The 23,395-nt window shown below is 46.0% G+C and overlaps 1 protein-coding gene across 4 annotated transcripts in view; it reads left to right on the forward strand.

The window, feature by feature from the left end:
• Window positions 1–23,395, forward strand: part of LOC147343300 (uncharacterized) — a 154,934-nt gene that overhangs the window by 30,674 nt on the left and 100,865 nt on the right. For 2 of the 4 annotated variants that reach the window (XR_015156709.1, XR_015156708.1), the window contains one exon: window positions 6,370–7,959. Coding sequence is in view for 1 of the 4 variants with exons in the window: in XM_086381684.1 (XP_086237810.1) it covers window positions 21,416–21,558 (143 nt within the window). In the remaining 3 variants the exon portion in view is untranslated. Of the gene's footprint in view, window positions 1–2,745; window positions 3,035–6,369; window positions 7,960–21,415; window positions 21,559–23,395 lie in introns of those variants that run through there. The other 2 variants (XR_015156710.1, XM_086381684.1) reach the window with 2 other exon arrangements.

The raw sequence follows: 23,395 nt of genomic DNA on the forward strand, positions 1-23,395 counted from the left end.
GAGGTTTAAACGCACTCCCTGCCCTGCATCTGCCCAGGTCACGGGTTTGCTCTCCCTCCTCCCAGTGTGGAGAGCCTGGCTCAGGGCGCCCTAATGCCCCTGATGCCAGGAGCCACCCAGTGACTGGTCTTGTTTGTATTTTATGGAAGGCCTGGGAGTCACGCAAGTCAACAGGGCTGAACTTTGCCTCCTGAAATCATTGACCTCTCCTGCTAGGCAGATAGGCACAACTTCATCTTTTAGTAGAAAACCAAGTGGGAGAGAAGACCAGGCAGTGACTCCGAGGAGCCGAGGAGGCAGATTCAGGTGACCCTGCACCTCCAGGATGAACCCCAAGCCCCAAGACTGCCCAGCCGCTCCAGGGTCCTCAGCTTGCCCCACCCCTTCCCCCACCCCCTCCTCCAGCTTCATGCAATTGCAGGAGATCACCTTCTGGGAGGGGACATGGGGCTTCTCCACTGTGGGTGGCGGGGCCCATCTGACCGTGGACTCACACACACTTTGTTGGTTGGTTGATTTTAGTCACCAGAGGAGAACGAATAGGAGGAGCAGTAGACAGACACGACCTGCTGCTCTGGGATCACGGACTCCGCATATCAGTGGGGTTGGGGGATGGGGCTGGAATGGGTGGGGGTGTTACCACTCCTGCACACCCAGGGTTGGGTAACTGTCCTTGCATACCCCGGGAGGGGATGTTCCCTAAGCAGACACTCTGCTCCCATGGCCCTTGCTGATGTGTCTCTCTGCCCTGCCATTCTGGCCAAGTGGCCTCACAGGTTACTTCCCACTTCTGTGCCTCACCCCTTGCAGCTACTAATTTAATTCATAATAGCACCATTGCAGAGGAGCACTGTGAGACAGTAAAGGCAAAGCTCCTGAACAGTGCCTGGCTCACAGAAAGTGCACACATACTTTCTGTTTCCTTTCTGTCCTTATATGTTTTTTCAGTTCAGTTCAGTTGCTCAGATGTGTTCGACTCTTTGCGACCCCATGGACCACAGCACGCCAGACTTCCCTGTCCATCACAAACTCCCAGAGCTTACTCAAACTCATGTCCATTGAGTTGGTGATGCCATCTAACCATCTCATCCTCTGTCATCCCCTTCTCCTCCCCCTTCAATCTTTCCCAGCATCAGGGTCTTTCCAATGAGTCAGTTCTTCACATCAGGTGGCCAAAGTTCTGGAGTTTCAGCTTCAGCATCAGTCCTTCCAATGAATATTCAGGACTGATTTCCTTTAGGATGGACTGGTTCGATTTCCTTGCAGTCCAAGAGACTCTCAGAGTCTTCTCCAACACCACAGTTCAAAAGCATCAATTCTTCAGCGCTCAGCTTTCTTTATAGTCCAACTCTCACATCCATTCGTGACTCCTGGAAAAACCATAGCTTTGACTAGACAGACCTTTGTTGGTAAAGTAACGTCTCTGCTTCTTAATATGCTGTCTAGCTTGGTCATAGCTTTTCTTCCAAGGAGCAAGTATCTTTTAATTTCATGGTTGCAGTCAGCATCTGCAGTGATTTTGGAGCCCCCAAAACAAAGTCTCTCACTGTTTCCACTGTTTTCCCATCTGTTTGCCGTGAAGTGATGGGACCAGATGCCATGATCTTAGTTTTCTAAATGTTGAGCTTTAAGCCAACTTTTTCACTCTCCTCTTTCACTTTCATCAAGAGGCTCTTTAGTTCTTCGTTTTCTGCCATAAGGGTGGTGTCATCTACATATCTGAGACTATTGATATTTCTCCCAGTGATTTTGATTCCAGCTTGTGCTTCTTCCAGCCCAGCATTTCTCATGATGTACTCTACATATAAGTTAAATAAGAAGGGTGACAAGATACAGCCTTGACACACTCCTTTCCCGATTTGGAACCAGTCTGTTGTTCCATGTCCTGTTCTAACTGTTGCTTCTTGACCTGCATACAGATTTCTCAGGAGGCAGGTCAGGTGGTCCGGTATTCCCATCTCTTTAAGAATTTTCCACAGTTTGTTGTGATCCAGTCAAAGACTTGGGCATAGTCAATAAAGCAGATGTTTTTCTGGAACTCTCTTGCTTTTTTGATGATCTAACAGATGTTGGCAATTTGATCTCTGGTTCCTGTCCCTTTTCTAAATCCAGCTTGAACATCTGAAAGTTCATGGTTCATGTACTGTTGAAACCTGGCTTGGAGAATTTTGAGCATTGCTTTGCTAGCCTGTGAGATGAGTGCAATTGTGCAGTAGTTTGAAGATTCTTTGGCATTGCCTTTCTTTGGGATTGGGATGAAAACTGACATTTTCCAGTCCTGCGGCCACTGCTGACTTTTCCAAATTTGCTGGCATATTGAGTGCAGCACTTTCACAGCATCATCTTTTAGGATTTGAAATAGCTCAACTGGAATTCCATCCCCTCCACTAGTTTTGTTTGTAGTGATGCTTTGTAAGGCCCACTTGACTTGGCATTCCAGGATGTCTGGCTCTAGGTGAGTGATCACACCATCGTGGTTATGTGGGTCATGAAGAACTTCTATGTATAGTTCTTCTGTGTATTCTTAATATCTTCTGCTTCTGTTAGGTCCATGCCATTTCTGGCCTTTTTTACTGTTGTTTTATTTTTAGTCAACGATCAGACCTTACTTGAGTCGTGCGTTCTGAGTTCAGACCGTGGGAACACCATCCACCTGACTTCGACACTTTTCGTTCTGAAAGGTCATTTGCGTCTTAGGATCAACTCTTGTTTGAAGTGTTCCCGTCTTTCCTCTTACGTCTGCAGGATGTGTTCCAAGCCTAGACAGCTTGCTTGTTTGTGAGCATCCTTGCTGCGTCTCCGGTTCCTGCCTGCGTGCGCGACGCTCTCGGAGGAGCCGGCAGGGGGCGCTGAGCGGCCACGTCCAAGTTTCAGACCCGGACTGAGTAGCAACTGCCCCGGAGATCCTGCTGCGGGAGGACAGGACCGTCCCTTAGCTCCGGGTCTCCGCTGTGCATCTGTGCAGCGTTGAGAAGGCAGAAGAGTGCGTGTTGTGTAATAGCTGTTGAGAGCTTTGCAATCAGACGGCCCCGTGGTGAGGTTTCTTGGTTCTGCTTCCTTGGTTTCTACCCACCTGAGGTACCAGGAAGGTGGCCCTGAAGGGGTGCAGGGGTGGTGCTCTTGGAATCACTGGGTGGCTGGTAGAGATCTTAACAACTGAGGTGACTTTGGGCCCTGGCCGTTTGCGCTGGTCTTTTCCCTCCTTGCCCCCACCTCCTTTTCCTCTCCTTGGCTCTGCTCCCCTTGTGAGGCCTCGGCTGCGGCCCGCAGTGATACGGAGGTGGCCCTGGCCCATCCCGCTGGGCCAGGATGACTAGAGGAGAGGTGAGCCACCAGAGTGCTGAGAGCAAGGCTGGGCAGACCCTCTCCTGCTCTCACTTCACCTCTTAGGAGCATTCTGCAGACTGCATCTGGGCTCCTGGTCACTTGCAAGGCAAAATTAGCCACAAACCTCTTCCCATCCCCACACTACCCACCAGGGATGGGAAATGTCACACGAGTCTGACCCATGGATATCTATCTGTATAGCCCAGGGATCAGAACTGGCAGTGCTGTGTGGTCATTGCCCTTGGTGGGGTCCATCCTGCTCAGGGTTGGGCAGCTTCAGGGCACTGGGAGCCTGGTGGTGGCAGTTGGGTAGGAGGCAGTCAGGCTCAGTCTAGGCTGGGCATGGCTGGAGGACTGTTCAGGTCTGGGTTAACCCTGGTGGTTTGCTTTTGGATAGCTCTGGGAGTGAGGACGGGCACACCCTGCAACTGGGGGGCTGGTCCTGATGCATTCTGACCAAAGGGAGGTTTAGCTTGTTTGAGACCCTGAGTCTCTCTGTGGAGGGATGAGGTCCCTGTGGGTACAGTGACCAAACTGTCTTGGTCATAACCCTGGAAGTCCTCGGCCTCAGTATACTGGCCGCCCCATGGAACGTAGCACACAAGGCGTCCACCTCAGATGAGGTCCCTGCAGGAGGGCTGTGTGGCCTGAGGGGGACAGGACACCAGGAAGGGAGGGCGTGTATCTTCCGTAGCCCCAGAGCGGGCGCTGCCTTGCCAGGGGCACCTCTCATAGTACCCAGTGAAGGTGCAGCCGGGCCAGGCCTCCATCCTCCGGAGAACAGCAGGGAGGGGGTCAAAGACAGACTGGCTCCAGAGAGGGCACTTGAGCATGGCTCCAGGAGCTGTGGTCTGCCCCAAAGCGCGGCCTCAGGAGCAGGGCTGAGCACGCAGCAGCTTGCTGACTTGTGCCTCTCACCGGCTGCCTCGCCACACACAGCCTGGGCCAGAGCTTGGAAAAGGCCAGGCTTTCTTCCAGACCTTTGAGAAGTTCAAAGGAACCCATATCCTTGGGCGATCTGGCTACAGAGGCATCTTGATCTGAGGGTCCTAAGGACTCAGTGCCCCCTCCACTGTCCTTTACTGCTCTCAGTGTCAGGGTCTCTTGCTCTGGGGGAGGGGAGGCCCAACCTCACCAAGACCAGCTCTGTGGGGTTTTATGGGATCAGGCTGTGCCCTTTGACCCCACACAGCATCTTGAAGCAGGAACCCTCCTGGCCACAGGCCCCCTGAAGCTGATGTCAGGCTCGGCCCAGAGCAAGGGTGTGGCAGGGCCGCGCTCAGGGCCACGGTGGCCGTGCGCTCATCGCACGCTGGCTCTTCTGCGGGACCCTGGGCCCTGTGAGTGACAGGGAGCCCGGGAGCAGCTGTGTGCAGGCTGGGGGTAGGGTTCACAGGCTTTCGTGATGTTTGTACATAAACATCTTTGCTGCTACCCTATACCTGTGGAGAGTTTCTAGGGAACAGTGAAGCAGCTCTGTGCCCTCTGTCCCAGTTGGTGGTACTTAAAGTGCTCAGGAAAATCTTGTTGAATGGATGAATAAACTCCACTTATGGAACAAGAGGTCTTCCTTGGTGGCTCAGCTGGTAAAGAATCCACCTGGAATGCAGGAGACCTAGATTCGATCCCTGGGTTGGGAAGATCCCCTGGAGAAGGGAAGGCTACCCACTCCAGTATTCTGGCCTGAAGAATTCCATGGACTGTGTAGTACATGGGGTCACAAAGAGTCGGACAAGACCGAGTGACTTTCACTTCACATGGAACAAGAAGCTGGGCTCTCCAAAGGGAACCCAGTTCAGTAACTTACAGGTATCTAGAAACGGCACAGGGCTAGTGTGCAAGGGGAAAACTCATTTTATACATTTCCCTTCCCCTAATGACCTTCACACTCCTCTACTGCCCCAGGGTAAGGGATAAGATGCGCTCATTAATGCGCTTATGTGACCAGTGGCATGCTGGCTGCACTTTCTCAGTCCCCTGCAACCTGGTTTCTTTCCCTTTGCCCTCTGCCTCCAATCCTCAGGGATCAGATAGCTGCAGGATGGCTCAGTTTGTCAGAGATCAAGAACCCAGGCCCTCTGAGTTTTCCTTCACTTTGGTGTTTGGCTGAGCCCCTCCTGTGGCCAGTGGGCAAATATTTGGCATCTGTGTCCACATAATTCATGGCACCTTGGGCTAGAATGTGTTTGCCTGTTGTTTCATATCTCCAGCTTTTGGGTCCTTCTGAGTGGAGGTGAGGATTGAGTGACCCCCTTTTCCTCAGCGTGCATGCACACACACACACACACACACACACACATCCCTCCCCCACCCCTATGACCCCAGGTCTTCCCACTGGTTGAAGGATTGACTCAAAGGACATGAACTTATCATATGTCTGTACTTATTCACAGTGTGCTGTACAACAGTCATTCTTTAGGATTTTTCAACCTATGCCTGATTGAAACTGCTCTAAATTTTACTGGTAACAGTAGTTTAATGCTATAAAAATAGATATACTTTTTTATGATTTGCAGCTTCTGAAACATGGTCATTTGCTACCTGCCTAAAGAATTTGACGCAGCAACATCCCTGAAGGCTTTTTTATGTTATTAGTTTGCTCCTCAAGCTCTTCTCTGAAATCCCACTATGGTTAGTGTCACCCAGCCCCACTCAGGTTACAAAGGCCATTGCTGAGTTCTGCATCAATGGAGTTTGAATTCAGCTTGTCTGGCAGGCAACCTTTCTGTGATCCATTTTGGGCAGTAGGTCACTCTGCTGACCAAATCCAGCATCTCCCTGCAGTGGGGGGACTGGGGGCACTGATTTCCTCCAGATCAGCCTCTATCCTTCAGGGATGGACAGCAGCTCTCATGAGCCTGCAGACTAGCTGTGACTTCCTGGTTTGTCCCTGGTGAATATTGGAAGCTTGAAATTCCTGTGACACTCTGCTCCTTGGTTTTCCTGCTACATGAGCATAGTGGTACCTGTCTTTCAGGACTCTTGTAAGGAGCAAATGAGCTATTTCAGTAAAACATCTGACTCTGGTTTTATCATCTGCAGTTGTGGCCGAAGAAGCACAAGCTGGAATCAAGATTGCCGGGAGAAATATCAATAAACTCAGATATGCAGATGACACCACCCTTATGGCAGAAAGTGAAGAGGAGCTAAAACGCCTCTTGATGAAAGTGAAAGAGGAGAGTGAGAAAGTTGGCTTAAAGCTCAACATTCAGAAAACTAAGATAATGACATCTGGTCCCATCACTTCATGGGAAATGGATGGCAAACAGTGGAAACAGTGTCAGACTTTATTTTTTGGGCTCCAAAATCACTGCAGATGGTGACTGCAGTCATGAAATTAAAAGACACTTACTCCTTGGAAGGAAAGTTATGACCAACCTAGATAGCATATTCAAAAGCAGAGACATTACTTTGCCAACAAAGGTTCATCTAGTCGAGGCTATGGTTTTTCCAGTGTTCATGTATGGATGTGAGAGTTGGACTGTGAAGAAAGCTGAGTGCCGAAGAATTGATGCTTTTGAACTGTGGTGTTGGAGAAGACTCTTGAGAGTCCCTTGGACTGCAAGGAGATCCAACCAGTCCATTCTAAAGGAGATTAGACCTGGGTGTTCTTTGGAAGGACTGATGTTAAAGCTGAAACTGCAATACTTTGGCCACCTCATGGGAAGAGTTGACTCATTGGAAAAGACTCTGATGCTGGGAGGGATTGGGGGAAGGAGGAGAAGGGGACGACAGAGGATGAGATGGCTGGATGGCATCACCGACTCGATGGACGTGAGTCTGAGTGAACTCTGGGAGATGGTGATGGACAGGGAGGCCTGATGTGCTGCGATTCATGGGGTTGCAAAGAGTTGGACGCAACTGAGAGACTGAACTGAACTGAACTGAATGGAATAAATTTGGTGTGTTGTGACTAGCATTAAAAAAATAAATAGGACTTTCCTGGTGGTCCAGTGGTTAAGACTCTGGGCTTCACTGCAGGGGTTGTGGGTTTAATCCCTGGTTGAGGAAGTGTGTCCAAAAAAAAAAATAAATAAAATAGAATAGGTATTAAGTATGAAGTTTCTCTTTGGGCTGACGAAAATTTAAAAATTCTAGACACTCCGAAGTTATTATGGCAATGATGGCAGAACTCTGAGAATTTACTGAAAACTATATCGGAGAAGGCGATGGCACCCCACTCCAGTACTCTTGCCTGGAAAATCCCATGGACGGAGGAGCCTGGTAGGCTGCAGCCTATGGAGTTGTGAAGAGTCAGACATGACTGAGTGACTTCACTTTCACTTTTCACTTTCATGCATTGGAGAAGGAAATGGCAACCCACTCCAGTGTTCTTGCCTGGAGAATCCCAGGGACGGGGGAGCCTGGTGGGCTGCTGTCTATGGGGTTGCACAGAGTCAGACACGACTGAAGCGACTTAGCAGCAGTAGCAGCAGCATTGAGTTCTACACTTTGGGTGAATTTTGTGATATGTAAACCATATCTCAATAAAGCTATGTATAAAAAAATTTAGCAAGCCCTACAAAAATCCTCAAGCTATATGTTTGAGATTTATGCACTTTATTATGGTGTATTAGACCTCAATTAAAAATTCAATATAAAAAATAGAATAAAAAATATCAAAGTACCTCACCTGTAGTAAGCGCAAGCATTGTTTTTATGAAGTGTGTGTGTGTGCATGCATGTGTATGTGTGTGTGTGTGTGTGTGCTGGGCTACAGTAAAACATTTCTTACTATAGATTGTTGTGTAAAATATTTTTATGTCCAGGTAAAGGAGGCATTTAACATGGTTATTTAGGCCTGTCCTTTTCTTTCTGGAGTCCACACCCATGTTCAGTTACTAGCCTTGGAGAGCTGGCCCATCTGTGACTCAGAGAGTGGACATACTGAGTGCTAACGGTGGTCCCTAGCCCTCCCAGTTTCCATGTGCCTGTGTGCACACACATGCACACACACACACACACATACACACATACACACACCACTCAATCAAACTCTTCTCCAGTTAAACAAGCATCACATTGTCGAGCCGATAACTGGCCTGTCCCCACAGGAAGTGCACCTCTGACCTTCCGGTTTTGGAGGTTTTGTGATGTTTGCTTTTCAGGTTCTCTGCTTGACTCCCTCCTTCTTTCTTTGGCTTTTAAGCCCCATAGTTGACATCAGCTGCCTGTGCATGTGGCCCTGGAGGGGGTGGTGCTGTCTCATGGATGAGAGATTCCCCAGCCCCTTCCTCCTTCAGAAGGGAGAGTGGGAGGAGCTGGTACCACAATCTGGAGAGACCATGGCCATGGGGTGTGACCAGTGGGGGCCCAGCCACCCACGGCCAGAGCCTGCTGGACTGTAGTTCAGTCAGAGAAACAGATCAAGTTACCAAGTGTGCAGTGACCTTCTGGAGATGACCAAGTCACAACAACCCCTCATGACTGGCAAACCACCCACACAACACCTTCCATGACTGTCAGAGGGGCTGGCACAGGTGTGTGGAAGGAATGACCACTTTGGAAATGACTTCACTGATGTCTGAGAAATCAGGGAATTGACTGAAGCATTACTAAAACTTACTCCTGTTTTGTAAGTTCTGTGTGCAGTTTCCATTTCAAGGTGTAGAATAAGACAACATTGCAGCTGGTTGGGTTGGGGGGTTAGTCTCTGATTGGAACCAGCTGCCCTGGGGAGATCAGTCTCAGGCCACTTGGACCTCTGATTGCCCAGAGCAAGAGTGGATGTTTTCATTACTTAATTTGTTTATTTCTTTTTTACTGAGTACGTGGTCACTGGTTAATACCCATGGCCAGTGGTCGATGGCCAATGACAGGTAGTAGTGTTGGATCGCCGACCTTGGAGTCCACCTGGCTGGTGAGGATCCTGGCTCTGCCTCCTTCTTACAGCACCTCCTTTATGCTTCAGTTGCTACACTGCAAAATAATAGGGCTTCCCTGGTGGCTCCAGCAGTAAAGAATTGGCCTATGATGCAGGAGTCACAGGAGAAGAGAGTTTGATCCTGGTCTGGAAGATGCGCTCCAGTATTCTTGCTGGCACAATCCCATGAACAGAGGAGCCTGGCGGGCTTCAGTCCACAGGGTTGCAAAGAGTTGGACACAACTGAGCATGCATGCAAGATAATAGCACCTCACTTGTAGGACTTTGTTTTTATTGTGGTAAAATACACATAACAAAAAATGTACCATCTTGGCTATTTGAAGTACACTGTTCAGTGAGATTAAATACATTCTTACTGTTGTGTAGCCATTACCACCATCCATCTCCAAATCTCTTTTCATCTCATAACACTGAAACTTCATCCCCGCTAAACACTAACTCCCATTCCCCTCCCCAAGCATACAGTACCCTTCTACTTTCTGTCTCTGAATCTGACTTCTCTGTGTACCTCATATGAATGGAATCATCTATTATTTGTCCTTTTGTGACTGGATTATTTCCTTTAACATTATGTCCTCAAACTTCATCTATGTTGTAGCAAGTGTCGGAATTTCCCTTCTTTTTAAAGCTGAATAATGGCCCATTGTATGTATACACCATATTTTGTTTATCCATTAATGTGTTGATGTGTTAATGTGTTTCCCTCTTTTGAACACGAGTTCAAATGAACTTTTTCATATGAACACGAGTGTACAAATGTGTTCAAATCCCTGCTTCCAGTTCTTTTGAGTGTATACCCAGGAGTGGCCTCCCTGGGTCATATGATAACTTTATTTGTAATTATTTGAGAAACCATCATATTGTTTTCCATGGTGACCGCACCATTTTACATTCCTACTAGCAACACACAAGGGTCCCAGTTTCTCTACTTCCTTGTCAGTACTTGTTACTTTCTGTTTCTTGTTTGTTTGATAATAGCGCTCCAGAATTTTATTTTTGAGGGTTAGATGAGAGAATGCATGAAAAGTACATATGTAGTCTTGGCTCAGTAAGATAGAGCTGCTTTTGGTATTTCAGGGTTTGCTTCTCTTTCTGCGGAAGTAGAGTAAATAATCGCTTCCTCAGAGGCCCCCCAAATGCCTAACCATCACCGCACAGACCACTGGCCCCAGACCCCAGGGGCGCACTTGAGAGTGGATTCAGCTCTGCTCTGAAAAGGCTCTAAATGGCTCGGGGCCACGTCAGGCTTTGAGGTTCTCGAGGACAGCAGCATGGCTTGTAAGGCACCGCAGAAGAGGGAATCCTTTCCAGTCTTTCTGTTGCCTAGGTTCCCACAACCTTGCTGTTTTATTACCAGGCCTAGTAAACACAGGCTGTTTCTGTAAATAGAAGAGCAATGAGAATATCCTGCCCCATGAACTTCTAAGAAGAGATATTGTGAGTAAGAACAAGGTTTTTCTTTGATTTATTATGGAAAGTTTAGAAAATGAGCGTATTTAACACTTGGTCAATTTTTAAAGGATATTTTAAATAGAATAACTAGATGAACAATGGTCTTTATTTTCCTGAATGAAGCTGCCTGTTGATGAAAAGGACAGGATGAACTGAGTTTAGATGGGAAGACAGTTGGCTGGAGTGGTATTTCTTCCATGACTGTGACACTTGGAGGAGGGTTGAGACAGGACCCACAGCACACTGGGCACTGGTGTTCAGGCGAGACTTGGGGTCATCCTCTCAACTGGGCCCTCTGTTTCTTTACCAAATGCTGTGCAAACATTTTAGCTGCAGATTTCTGTACACGTGGACTGTGTCTGGGAAAGAGAAAGCCATAGAAGTGGTTTTTGGATTAGAAAACCAGAAAGAATCCAGTCATCATAAAAAAAAAGAGAGAGAGGCAGAAAGAATAAAAAGCTTCCTTCAGTCTGGTGTTTTGCTCAAAAGAATCAGGGAAGGTCTTTAGTAGGCATAGTTTGGTCAGCTTGATAGTATCTTACCCATCTATTTGAAAACAAAGAGAAATATCAAAGTAATTAAAAAAAATTTTTTAAATGCTGTGTTAATTTCTGCTGCACAGCAAAGGTATTCGGTTTATATATATATATATATTCTTTTCCAGACTAATAGTTTTCATTTAATTTTGATTTTCCCTAAATGATCTCATTGGATGACACTATTATTATATGCTGTATTTATGTATGCATGTGTATGCATGTGTCTATTTGTCTTTCCTACTGTAGGCACACACACACATACAAATATTATCTGTATATATAAGAATGGATACCAGTTTCACAGAGTAGTAGTTTATAAAATTAGGGTGGCTTTTTTAAAGGAAAAACTATAAAGAATCTTACTTTGGGAAAGTTTCCCGAAACATGCCTGCGTTTAACACGTCACTCAGCCACTCTCCGCCCGCCCCCTGCCCCTTGGCGCTCTCCTGCAGCCTGACATTGAACACGTCACTCAGCCACTCTCCGCCCGCCCCTTGCCCCTGGCGCTCTCCTGCAGCCTGAGGCCTGTTGTCTCCTGGAAACCTGGTCCTGGTCCTGTTGGTCCCAGTGAAGGGTCCTGTTCAGAGGCTCCCTGACAGCGATGAAACACTGGTCGTGGTAACTGGCAGTCAGGACTCATACTCCCTCTAGGTCCAGGCCCCTCCCATCTTTACTGATTTAAGCAAATACCAGGAAAAGCATATTTTAGAGCAAATCCAGATGCTCTGGTCTCGAAGTAGAAAGATGAGAAAAACAGCGACAGAGGCAGGAGTAGAAGGGAAAAACAAAGAGGAAGAGGGCTGGGAGCTGTGGGAAGGGGTGACTGGTGGGGATGGGCTGGGCAGCTGGGGGAGGGGACAGGGGAGCATCTACCTTACAGGAGTGGGAGGTAGTTATAGAGCAGTCAGTAGTTCCAGACTCTCCCTCTGACCCTGAGCAGGAGGCTGGAGGCTGAAGAATTCATGAGGAGGAAACTTGCAGCTCAACTTCTGCAATCCCACTTGGTAAGAGCACGTGGTTTAAAATGGGCTCAGTTGGGTGCTTGGCGCCCAGGTCTCTGGGTCTCAATTGTGTCTGTCTCTCCTGAAGCTCCGGGAACCAGCCCGTGGGCCATGGGGAGCCATACTGCCCTCTTGGGCAGAGGGGTCAGGCAGGACACCACAGTGACATGTCTTCAGGGCCGGCTTTGTCATCCCGCCTCTGTCCTCTCCTGTGTGTCCACCTGCGATCAGAGGTGCATGGTTCCGGCCGGCGAGAGGAGAGACAGAGCCGTGACCATGTGCAGCAGTCCACGGGGGAGAGTGGACAGAGACCAGGACAGGCAGCTAAACCCACGTATAGCTGGGATCGAACCTTGGGCTGGTTGTAGAGGATATTATTTGATGTTTGAAGAACTTGGTATTTGGATGAAGAATATATAGTTGCATCAGTTTTTAAATTTTCTGAATTTTAAAATTTTAGTGTTATTATGTAATAGAGTATCTTTGTTCTTAGCGGAAAATGCTGAAATATTTAGGGATAAAAGGGAATGCTGTTTTTGCAACTTACTTTCAAATGTTTCAGAAAATAATAATTATTAAATATGTAAATACACACACACACACATATATGGAGAGAGAGAATGTAGCATAATGTGAATATCTGATGGGATATAGGGAGTCTTTTGTAGTATTCCTACAAAATTACTTCTCTCTTTTGAAATTGTTTCAAAATAAGAAATTACAAAATTAAAAAGTAGAAGATACAGAACTCTTAGGATCATGTTTTTAGGGCGTGTTTCCCAGCTGTGTTAGAATGCCTGGGTGTGTCTGCTCCACCAGGTTCGGCCTGAGCCTGAGGTGAACAGCTGCTGCTTTAAGACACATTCCTTCTCCAGGAAAGCGTGCTCACAGTCTGCATGGACAGACAGATATGCCCTGGCAGAGCCTCTTCATCCCACCTCTGTTGCCCCCGGCTCACTCGAGTCCTGCTTGCACTGTGCAGACTCAGTTCTGAGCTAACTCTATTGAGACAGGCGTGATCTCTGGTGGCTGTAGGGTGGGGCAGCTTGAGGTTGGTGGCTGGGAGCAGGGCCTCAGCTCTTCTCTGCTTTGAAGAAAGAGTTCAGCTAAGAGATGAAGAGTAGTGAGGCAAGTAAAGTGTTGATTAACAGAGAAGATACCTGGGCAGAAAGCGCTGGGCTGAAAGAGCGAGAGAGGGAGAGACCTGGGCACTCCCCTGTGTGCATGCTTTTAGCCAAGATGGATTCCAGTGTGAGGGTCTCTGAGAGGTTTGCAGACATTTTATGGGCTAGTGCCCCTTCCCCTGAGGATCCTTTCTGAGCATGCACAGTCTGGGAGGTCTCCTTGACCCCAAGAATGAGGAATATGTGGCCTCCTTATCGTTGACCTAAGCAGGGCTTAACCCCTCTCTGTTCTGCCACTCCTTTTATCTTGAAGTGCCCACAGGAGACACAGTCCAGCTGCTTATCCTATTCCTTTGTTATTATCTTTGTCTCAAAGCATAAACAGGAGGCTAGTAGTAGGTGTCTAACCTGGGGCCTATCTATCTCCTTCCTCAAGAGGCCTAAGTCACCCACCCAAACCCAAGGGTGTCCCATGTTGACTGGACCCCCAATTTTCCCTGTGTCTTTTTGCTGACACTGTGGACATGGTGTTCCTAGAGAGGGCTCAGAGTCCCTCAGTCCTTCCAGAATGCAGAGGCTGCAGTACTGACACCAAGGGAGGGATCCTTAGAGGCAGTGGAGGTGTGCTGCCAATGAGGAACTGGGAAAGAGTGACAGTATAAAGAGACCAGGTCAGGGGAAAGGCAGGCACAGTGTAGGAAGGCGGAGCACAAAATGTGTTGGAAATTGTGTGTTTGTTCACCAAATATTTTGTGGCTGCATATCCAGGCACTACATGAGGCACATAGTATAATCACAGGTACAGCCCCTGCTCTGTTCTGGAGCTTGCAGGGGCTAGGAGACTAGGAAGGCTGGCCCTGATGGGTAATGAAGCCTCATAAAGTGAGCGGGTGAAGGGGAAATGGTACTGGTTAGAAAGTTTGGTCCCATACGATGGGGGATGAAGGGGAATTCTTGAATATCAGGGAACCCACTTTTCTGCAGGTCCCATCAGCCTGACAGGTAAAACTCAAACTATATGTCCCAATAATAGTAATTATTTTAAAACTCAAAGTTTTTTGGACTCTACTGGCGGTCCAGTAGTCGGGACTTTGCTTTCCAAATGTGGGGGTGCAGGTTGCATCCCTAGTCAGGGAACTGAGATCCCGTATGTGGGGGACAGGTTGGATCCCTGGTCAGAGAGCTGAGATCCCATATGTGGGGGTGCAGGTTGGATCCCTGGGCAGGGAGCTGAGATCCCGTATGTGGGGGACAGGTTGGATCCCTGGTCAGAGAGCTGAGATCCCATATGTGGGGGTGCAGGTTGGATCCCTGGGCAGGGAGCTGAGATCCCATATGCCTCACAACCGGGAGGCCCAAGTGTGAATAGAAGTGGTCATAACAGGTTCAGTAAAGACTTTAGATACGGTCCACATTAAAAAAAAAATAACAAAAACAAAAAACCACAAACAAAAGCTTTTCATCTCAAGCTCTCAATAGTGGCCTTGAGAATCAGGGATTTCAAAACTTCAGGACCCTTCCCCTCTCTGGTGCCAGGGCGTCCCTGTCTTCCAGCAGGTGAGTGACATCCATGCCCAGGCTCCGTGTTGGTCTTACCTCCAGGTTGCCTCTGGCTTCTTCTTGTAGGGAAGTTTCTCAACCACCTCCCTCTCTTCTCTAGAGGGAAATGCATTTATTTGGTTCTTACTTACTTTTATTTACCATTTACTTGTTGAATAGTAATGTGCTCCAGAGTTGAAAAGTAAAAGGTGTAAAAGGTGCGTAACCATAAAGGGTCTGTCCTTCCTCCCAGTCACCAGTCTTCCCAGAGGATGTATTTCTTTTGTATTTCTCCACAGATAGTCTCTGTATTAAGGAATGCATTTTTCTTCATTTTAAATAAATTCTAGTACCCTTTTGATACTGTTTTGTATTTGCATCCTTCACTTATTTAAAATATATCTTGGGGGAACTTTCCCAGTAGTGCAATAGTTAATACTTCACCTAATGCAGGGAGTGTGGGCTCCATCCCTTGTCAGGGAGCTAAGATCCCACATGCCTTGAGGCCGAAAAACCAAAACAGAAAACAGGAGCAATTTTGTAATGCATTCAGCAAAGACTTTAAAAATGGCCCGCATCAAAAATATCCTTAAAAAATCAAGTATTAAATATATCTTGGAATATTGGAGCTTCCCTGGTGGCTCAGACAGTAAAGAATCCACCCACAATGTGGGAGACCTAGGTTCAGTCTCTAGGTTGGGAAGATCCCCTGGAGAAGGGCAAGGCAACCCACTCCAGTAATCTTGCCTGGAGAATCCCCATGGACAGAGGAGCAACTAAGCACAGCACAGCACATGGGAAACAAATCTGAAAAAGAATATATATAAAGGAGGAAACAGACAGAACAGGCTCCATCTTGAAAGCAGGACTCCATGTTGGGCCAGACTGTGGACTTTGAGCTATATGCCCAATATCTATGGAAACGACATACTAACTGGAAAACCAGGCCCCCGGAAGGAAGAGCCCCAGAACTCGTACCTAGACTCCCTGTTGCCTAAAAGAAAACCCTAATTATCTGTGTAACCGAATAGAATCATACATTCTATTATGCTTATTGAGGTATGACCACAGGTGTATTCATAATTATCCAGTGTTAACTACCTGGGCTTAAGGCATATGAATCACGGGTTGAATTTGATTGTATCTTTCTTTTCCTTTGTTCAGACTAGTTTCAGGGAATTTAGGGAGGTAAGTTTGGGCACTTGTACACTTAGGGTATATAAGGTTTTCACAAAAACTGGTCACAGTCCTTGGCTAAGAGGAGACTCTTCCTTGAGCCCTCCAGTGTAATAAATTGTACTCCACTATCTGCATTGTCCTTCTGAGTGAGTTTGTTTCCTGGAATGCATGGATACAATATATATACTTATATGTATAATTGAGTCATTTTGCTGTACACCCAAAACTCACACACACTTTTAATCAACTATACTTCAATAAAAATTTTTAAAAAATCATCTTGGAGGTAATGCACCGTTGTTGCAGGAAAGGGGACCCCTTCCAGGGCCCGAAACTGGGTTCTTGTCTAACACTCGGAAATGAATTGTCTTAGGAGACACATCTGCTGACAAAGCAAGAGATTTTACTGGGAAAGGGCACCCGGGTGGAGAGCAGTAGGGTAAGGGAACCCAGGAGAACAGAACTGTGGCTCGCAGTCTTGGATTAGTTTCCGGGTTGTCTTTAGCCAATAAGCTGACTCAGAGTCCTTCCTGGTGGTGCATGCCTTGTTCAGCCAAGATGGATGCCAGAGAGGAGGATTCTGGGAGGTGGTCGGACATGTGGTGTCTCCTTTTGACCTTTCCTGAACTCTTCTGGTTGGTGGAGGCTTATTAGTTCCATGTTCCTTACCAGGACCTCCTGTCATAAAACAACTCATGCAAATGGTTACTATGGTGCCTGGCCAGGGTGGGCGGTTTCAGTCAGTGTGCTTCCCCTAACACCATTAGTATGTGAGGCTTGTCTCATTCTTTCTGTGACTGCATTTATTCCATTACATATATGACCTGTGATTTAATTGATTCTCTATTAATGGTTGTTTAGGTTTTTTTCAAACTCTTCCCAATATAATACATATACAAATATAATGCAGGTGAAAATCCTAAAAGCGGAGTTGTTGAGTCAAAGGATATTAATGGATCCTGCTGGATTTCTTTCCACTGAAGTACTGATCGCCATGGCCACCAACCATTTTATCAGCGCATATTTTACCCCACACTTGCTGCCGTAATACTTACCATTTTTTGACATTTATAATTTTGTAGGTGGAAAAAATGGAGACCCAATGATATTTTAACCTGCATTCCTCTTGTTATGACCAGATCTGTACATTTTTCATGTTTTATTTTCATTTTATTTTAGAAGAACTTTCCTTTGATCATTATCTTTTTCAATTATTTTTGTTTTTATTGAAAAGGAGCTCTTATATATTAGACCAGATTGGCTCTTTGTTAGTGATATGAGTTGCAAAAGGTATTTTTCAGTTGATTGTCTTTTAGCTTTACTTATGTTGATTCCAGATGTTCAAGCTGGTTTTATAAAAGGCAGAGGAACCAGTGATCAAATTGCCAACATCTGCTTGGAAAATCCCATGGACAGAGGAGCCTGGTAGGCTGCAGACCATGGGGTTGCGAAGAGTCAGACACAACTGAGCGACTTCACTTTCACTTTTCACTTGCATGCATTGGAGAAGGAAATGGCAACCCACTCCAGTGTTCCTGCCTGGAGAATCCCAGGGACCGGGGAGCCTGGTGGGCTGCCGTCTATGGGGTCTCACAGAGTTGGACATGACTGAAGCGACTTAGCAGCAGCAGCAGCTGGATCATCAAAAAAGGAAGAGAGTTCCAGAAAAACATCTATTCCTGCTTTATTGACTATGCCAAAGCCTTTGACTGTGTGGATCACAATAAACTGTGGAAAATTCTGAAAGAGATGGGAATAGCAGACCACCTGACCTGCCTCTTGAGAAACCTATATGCAGGTCAGGAAGCAACAGTTAGAAATGGACATGGAACAGCAGACTGGTTCCAAATAGGAAAAGGAGTACGTCAAGGCTGTATACTGTCACCCTGTTTATTTAACTTATATGTAGAGTACATCATGAGAAACGCTGGGCTGGAAGAAGCACAAGCTGGAATCAAGATTGCCGGGAGAAATATCAATAACCTCAGATATGCAGATGACACCACCCTTATGGCAGAAAGTGAAGAGGAACTAAAAAGCCTCTTGATGAAAGTGAAAGAGGAGAGTGAAAAGGTTGGCTTAAAGCTCAACATTCAGAAAACGAAGATCATGGCATCTGGTCACATCACTTCGTGGGAAATAGATGGGGAAACAGTGGAAACAGTGTCAGACTTTATTTTTTGGGGCTCCAAAATCACCGCAGATGGTGATTGCAGCCATGAAATTAAAAGACACTTACTCCTTGGAAGGAAAGTTATGACCAACCTAGATAGCATATTGAAAAGCAGAGACATTACTTTGTCAACAAAGGTCCGTCTGGTCAAGGCTATGATTTTTCCAGTGGTTATGTATGGATGTGAGAGTTGGACTGTGAAGAAAGCTGAGTGCCAAAGAACCGATGAGTTTGAACTGTGGTGCTGGAGAAGACTCTTGAGAGTCCCTTGGACTGCAAGGAGATCCAACCAGTCCATTCCAAAGGAGATCAGCATTGGGTGTTCTTTGGAAGGAATGATGCTAAAGCTGAAACTCCAGTACTTTGGCCACCTCATGCGAAGAGTTGACTCATTGGAAAAGACTCTGATGCTGGGAGGGATTGGGGGAAGGAGGAAAAGGAGACGACAGAGGATGAGATGGCTGGATGGCATCACCGACTCGATGGACGTGAGTTTGAGTGAACTCTGGGAGCTGGTGATGGGCAGGTGGCCTGGTGTGCTGCGATTCATGGCGTCGCAAAGAGTTGGACACGACTGAGTGACTGAACTGAACTGAACTGAACTGATGTTGATTTTTGCCATGCAGATTTTAAAACATTTATATGTAAGTGGTTGACCAAGTTTTTCTTTTATGGCTTCTATAATTTGTTTCACGATTAGGAAAGTATTCTTTATACCAAAATTATTTTTTAAAACTATCCCATGGGATCTTCTCATACTTTCATGATTTAATTTTTTATCTTAAAAATTTAAATCCACACTACATATCCTGTTGTAAGATGTGAAGTGTGAATTCCACTTCGTGCCTCCACAGATGGTTACCCACTTGTCCCGATGTCATATTTTCTGCACTGATTTGACGTGCTATCCTTTCACACACTACATTTTCACTTATGCTTAGGTTTATTTGTGGACTCTTGATTCCATCCCATTTATCTGCCTATTTTTTCATCAGTATCACACTATTCTCATGATTAACTAACTGTCTTAATAGTTGCCTAGATGACCCATCATCACCCTTCTTTTTCAGAAATGTTCAGACAGCTTTGCTTGCTCATTTCTACATCTTATCTTCATCATCAGTTTATCTAGTTAAACAATCTTGTTAGTATCTTATTTGGATTGCTAATTTATGGGCTATTTATTTAGACAGTAAATTGGGAGAAATTACATTTATGATGGTTCTCAATCCAAGAATACAATAGGCCTTTCTATTCACTCAGGGCTTCCCTGGTGGCTCAGACTCAAAGCGGTAAAGCATTTGCCTGCAATGCGGGAAACCTGGGTTGGATCCCTGGGTTGGGAAGATCTCCTGAAGAAGGAAATAGCAACCCCTTCTAGTACTCTTGCTTGGAAAATTCCATGGATGGAGGAGCCTTGTAGGCTACAGTCCATAGGATTGCAAAGAGTTGGACATGACTGAGCAACTTCACTATTCACTCAGGATACATTTTTTATGTGTCCTACAGTAACATTTTAAATTTTTATAGGAATTTCACTTGTTTCTTGAGGTTTTTTTAAAGTAAATTTTCTTTTCTACCAGAAATTACTCTTTAATATATCTTCTACGTCACTGTGATTAATTCAAGTGCATATTGAAGGAGACCTAGTTAATTATTTCTGTATATTAATTTAAAATTCAGTCCCCTTGTTTTTTTTTCTTTTAAATTTTATTTTTAAACTTTACATAATTGCATTAGTTCTGCCAAACATCAAAATGAATCCGCCACAGGTATACATGCGTTCCCCATCCTGAACCCTCCTCCCTCCTCCCTCCCCATACCATCCCTCTGGGTCATCCCAGTGCACTAGCCCCAAGCATCCAGTATCGTGCATCGAACCTGGAATGGCAACTTGTGTCTTACATGATATTTTACATGTTTCAATGTCATTCTCCCAAATCTTCCCACCCTCTCCCTCTCCCACAGAGTCCATAAGACTGTGCTATACATCAGTGTCTCTAATTCAGTCCCCTTGACACATACATAGAGAACAGACTTATGGACACTGGGGTGGTGGAGTAAGGAGAGGGTAGGTGAAATGGAGAGAGCAGCATGGCAACATATACACTACCATATGTAAAACAGACAGCCAAAGGGAATTTGCCCTATGACTCAGGGAACTCAAACCAATGTATCACAACCTAGAGGGGTGGGATGGGGTGCGGTGGGAGGTGACAGGGAAGTTCAAAAGAGAGGGAACATATGTATCCTTATGGTTGATTCATGTTGATGTATGGCAGAAACCAACAAAATATTGTAAAGCAATTATCTTTCAGTTAAAAATAAATAAATTTAGTGAATTCAGTCTCCTTACTGAATTATTGCCTATGAATAAGAAATACTGAGTGGGAATATTAATCATTGTACCAGAAATATGGTTCATGCTGAACCACCTGCTCTCCTCTGGGGGCCTAGGGTACCTGCTGGGCAGGTGTGTTCACATGATCAGCTCCCAGTACAATCCTTGAGCACTGAATGTCTCATAAGCATTTTACTCGAATTAGTGCCACCTGTCTCCCCAGGGTCCTAGAAGGGCACCTGGTTTCCTCTAGACCTCACCTCTGTGCCCTTTCCCTCTGCTGTGTTCTCACAGAGCCCCAGAGTCCTCCTAGTGAATTACTGAACCCCAGGGGATCTTGGGGACCACAACACCGCAGACACTCTGTTTGTAGTGGAGCCCTCCCTACCCTATCCTCCTCATTTGTAGACCAGTTATTAGCCCAACCTCCCCACCCTATCCTCCTCATTTGTAGACCAGTTATTAGCCCAACAGCTGGTGCTCTCAGAAAGCCCTGCTTTCTTGCTATTCAGCTGAAGCACTGTCTCAGAGCCTGGGAGGCCTGTTAAAGGTACAAAGTTTGACTCCCAACCTGGGAGCTCCTGTGAGGAGGTCTGGGGAGAGAGGGCCCAGGTACCTGCATGGCAACCGGGGCCCCAGAGATGTGACTGATGGTTCTCGGGCAGCCCATGTGTCTGCTTGCTCTTTTCTTGGAGGTTTGTCCTCAGAGGTTTCTCTCTGTTCTTCTTGACTTCCCTGTGTACCCCACATCTGGCCCTGTCCTCTGGTGTGTGGGCATGGGGGTATGGATACTTCTTTGTGCTGTTGTTTATTTTCAATCATTCCTCTTCACAGATACTGTTTTTCTATCCCCCAGGTCAACAAACTCTCTTTTCAGGGCAGACGTCTGCTGGATCCATGTCAACACTCGAAAGGCTGAGAGGGGGTCTGGATTCCCTGATGCGCCCAAGAGCCTCCATCCTGGGTCCAACCGGGCTATCAGTTTCTCTGTCCTCTAAGGTAGGCAGACCCCGAACTGTCCAAGTGCACAGTAGTGGGTCAGGCTGCTTAGACTTGCCCTGGGACCCCATCCACCACTGGCTGAGAAGCTTCAATCAGGGATTAAGATGATGCATAGGAAGTTCTTTAAAAGATTAAAGCCATGTTCTGTGGTGATTAATCTGAGTGTATTGGAATGTGGTGGGAAGATGCTTTGATGTCAGTAGGAACCTGGTACCATCATCCAAGTGTGAAGTAATGAGACATGAGGGTCAGGGCTAATTGGAAGCTTGGCGGAGGAGGACACATATGATAATGATGAGACTGGAGTCAGGACCTTTTCAACCATGGGGTCAGTATAATGTTTTCCAAACCAACAGATTCTTCCAAGCTCCCCTCCCCACCCCCAGCCCACTTGGCACAGCAGAGAAGAAACCCCTCCACCAGCCACTGCATCATGTCACTGCCCTACTTGACAGCTGGGGTGTAGCCTGCATCTGGAACTGATTGATGGTTTGGGCTTTCCTGATAGCTCACTTGGTAAAGAATCTGTGTATAATGCAGGATACCCCAGTTCAATTCCCGGGTTGGGAAGATCCCCTGAAAGAGGAACAGTCTACCCACCCCACTATTTTTGGGCTTCCCTTGTGACTCAGCTGGTAAAGAATCTGCTTGCAATGCAGGAGACCTGGGTTTAATCCCTGGGTTGGGAAAATCCCCTGGACAAAGAAAAGGCTACCCACTCCAGAGTCTGGCCTAGAGAATTTCATGGACTATACAGTCCATGGGGTCACAAAAAGTCCAACACAACTCTCACTTTAGGGCTCTTTTAAGTCAAGTTCCAAGGGCTTTTGGCAGCTTCAGTGCTGTCCTCAACATGTCCAAAGGCAAGTGTGAGTCTGATGTAGCCAAGCTGGAGGACAGCAGAGTGAACTATGTGACTGATCTGAGGTTGTGCTAATCCACTAAACCCTGTGCTGAGTGATTCCAGGCCAAAGCAGGGAACTCCTATTACTTTCAGCAATCAACAGAGTGAGTTTAGATATAATACAGTTTTTACATTGTATCTGCAAGAATGATCAGATACAGATTTAATCAGAACATTGCATTCAATTACACACCTCTAGCAGAAATTATTAAATAAACATTTCTTTTGAAATTACCCAGTTTTAACACTTTGGGGGGAATCCTTTCCAATGCTCTATGCATAGTATGTACATATTTTTATATATAATATATGCTTATACATGCTTTTTTTGCATAAATGAGATCATCCCATATATATTATTGTTTATGTCCATATTGGCATGTAGAGATAGCTCATTGTTTTTAATGGGTGGAGAGTATTTTGCTATATGGATGTTTCAGTATTTATTTTACATGGTCCCTTTTTTGTTTTTTTCAGTTCTTTTGCTATTAAAGATAATATTGAGATAAATATCTTTGTGCCAAAAAACTACTGCACACTTTTGAAAGTTTATCTGTTGGAGAAATTCCTGAAAGTGTAGTTGCTGGGTCAAAAATATGCATTTTTTATAACTTCGATAGATATTAACAGGTTGCTCTCCAGAATGGTTGTGCTACTGTATACTCAGCTCCAGCATTTGAGAGAATAGCCATATCTTTGGCTACAAAGCTGGGGAGGGGATATCTTTTCACTGTTCACATGCTGACACAGCAGAGTGGAGCAGTCAACGAACCCTAAGATGGGACTCGGGAAATTCTTATAGTTTGGTGTGGCACAAAAATTGGTTTTGGAGGTCTAAAGACTTCGATTTTAACCTTGATGCATCATCCAGTAACAGGATGATTCTGGGGCAATTTACTTACTTTCCCCGAGTAAGCATAATGATGCTAC

Source organism: Bos grunniens, chromosome 28 (assembly GCF_055505025.1).
Source record: "Bos grunniens cultivar Pamir isolate PY7600 chromosome 28, Bosgru_T2T1.0, whole genome shotgun sequence".
Lineage (NCBI taxonomy): Eukaryota > Metazoa > Chordata > Mammalia > Artiodactyla > Bovidae > Bos > Bos grunniens.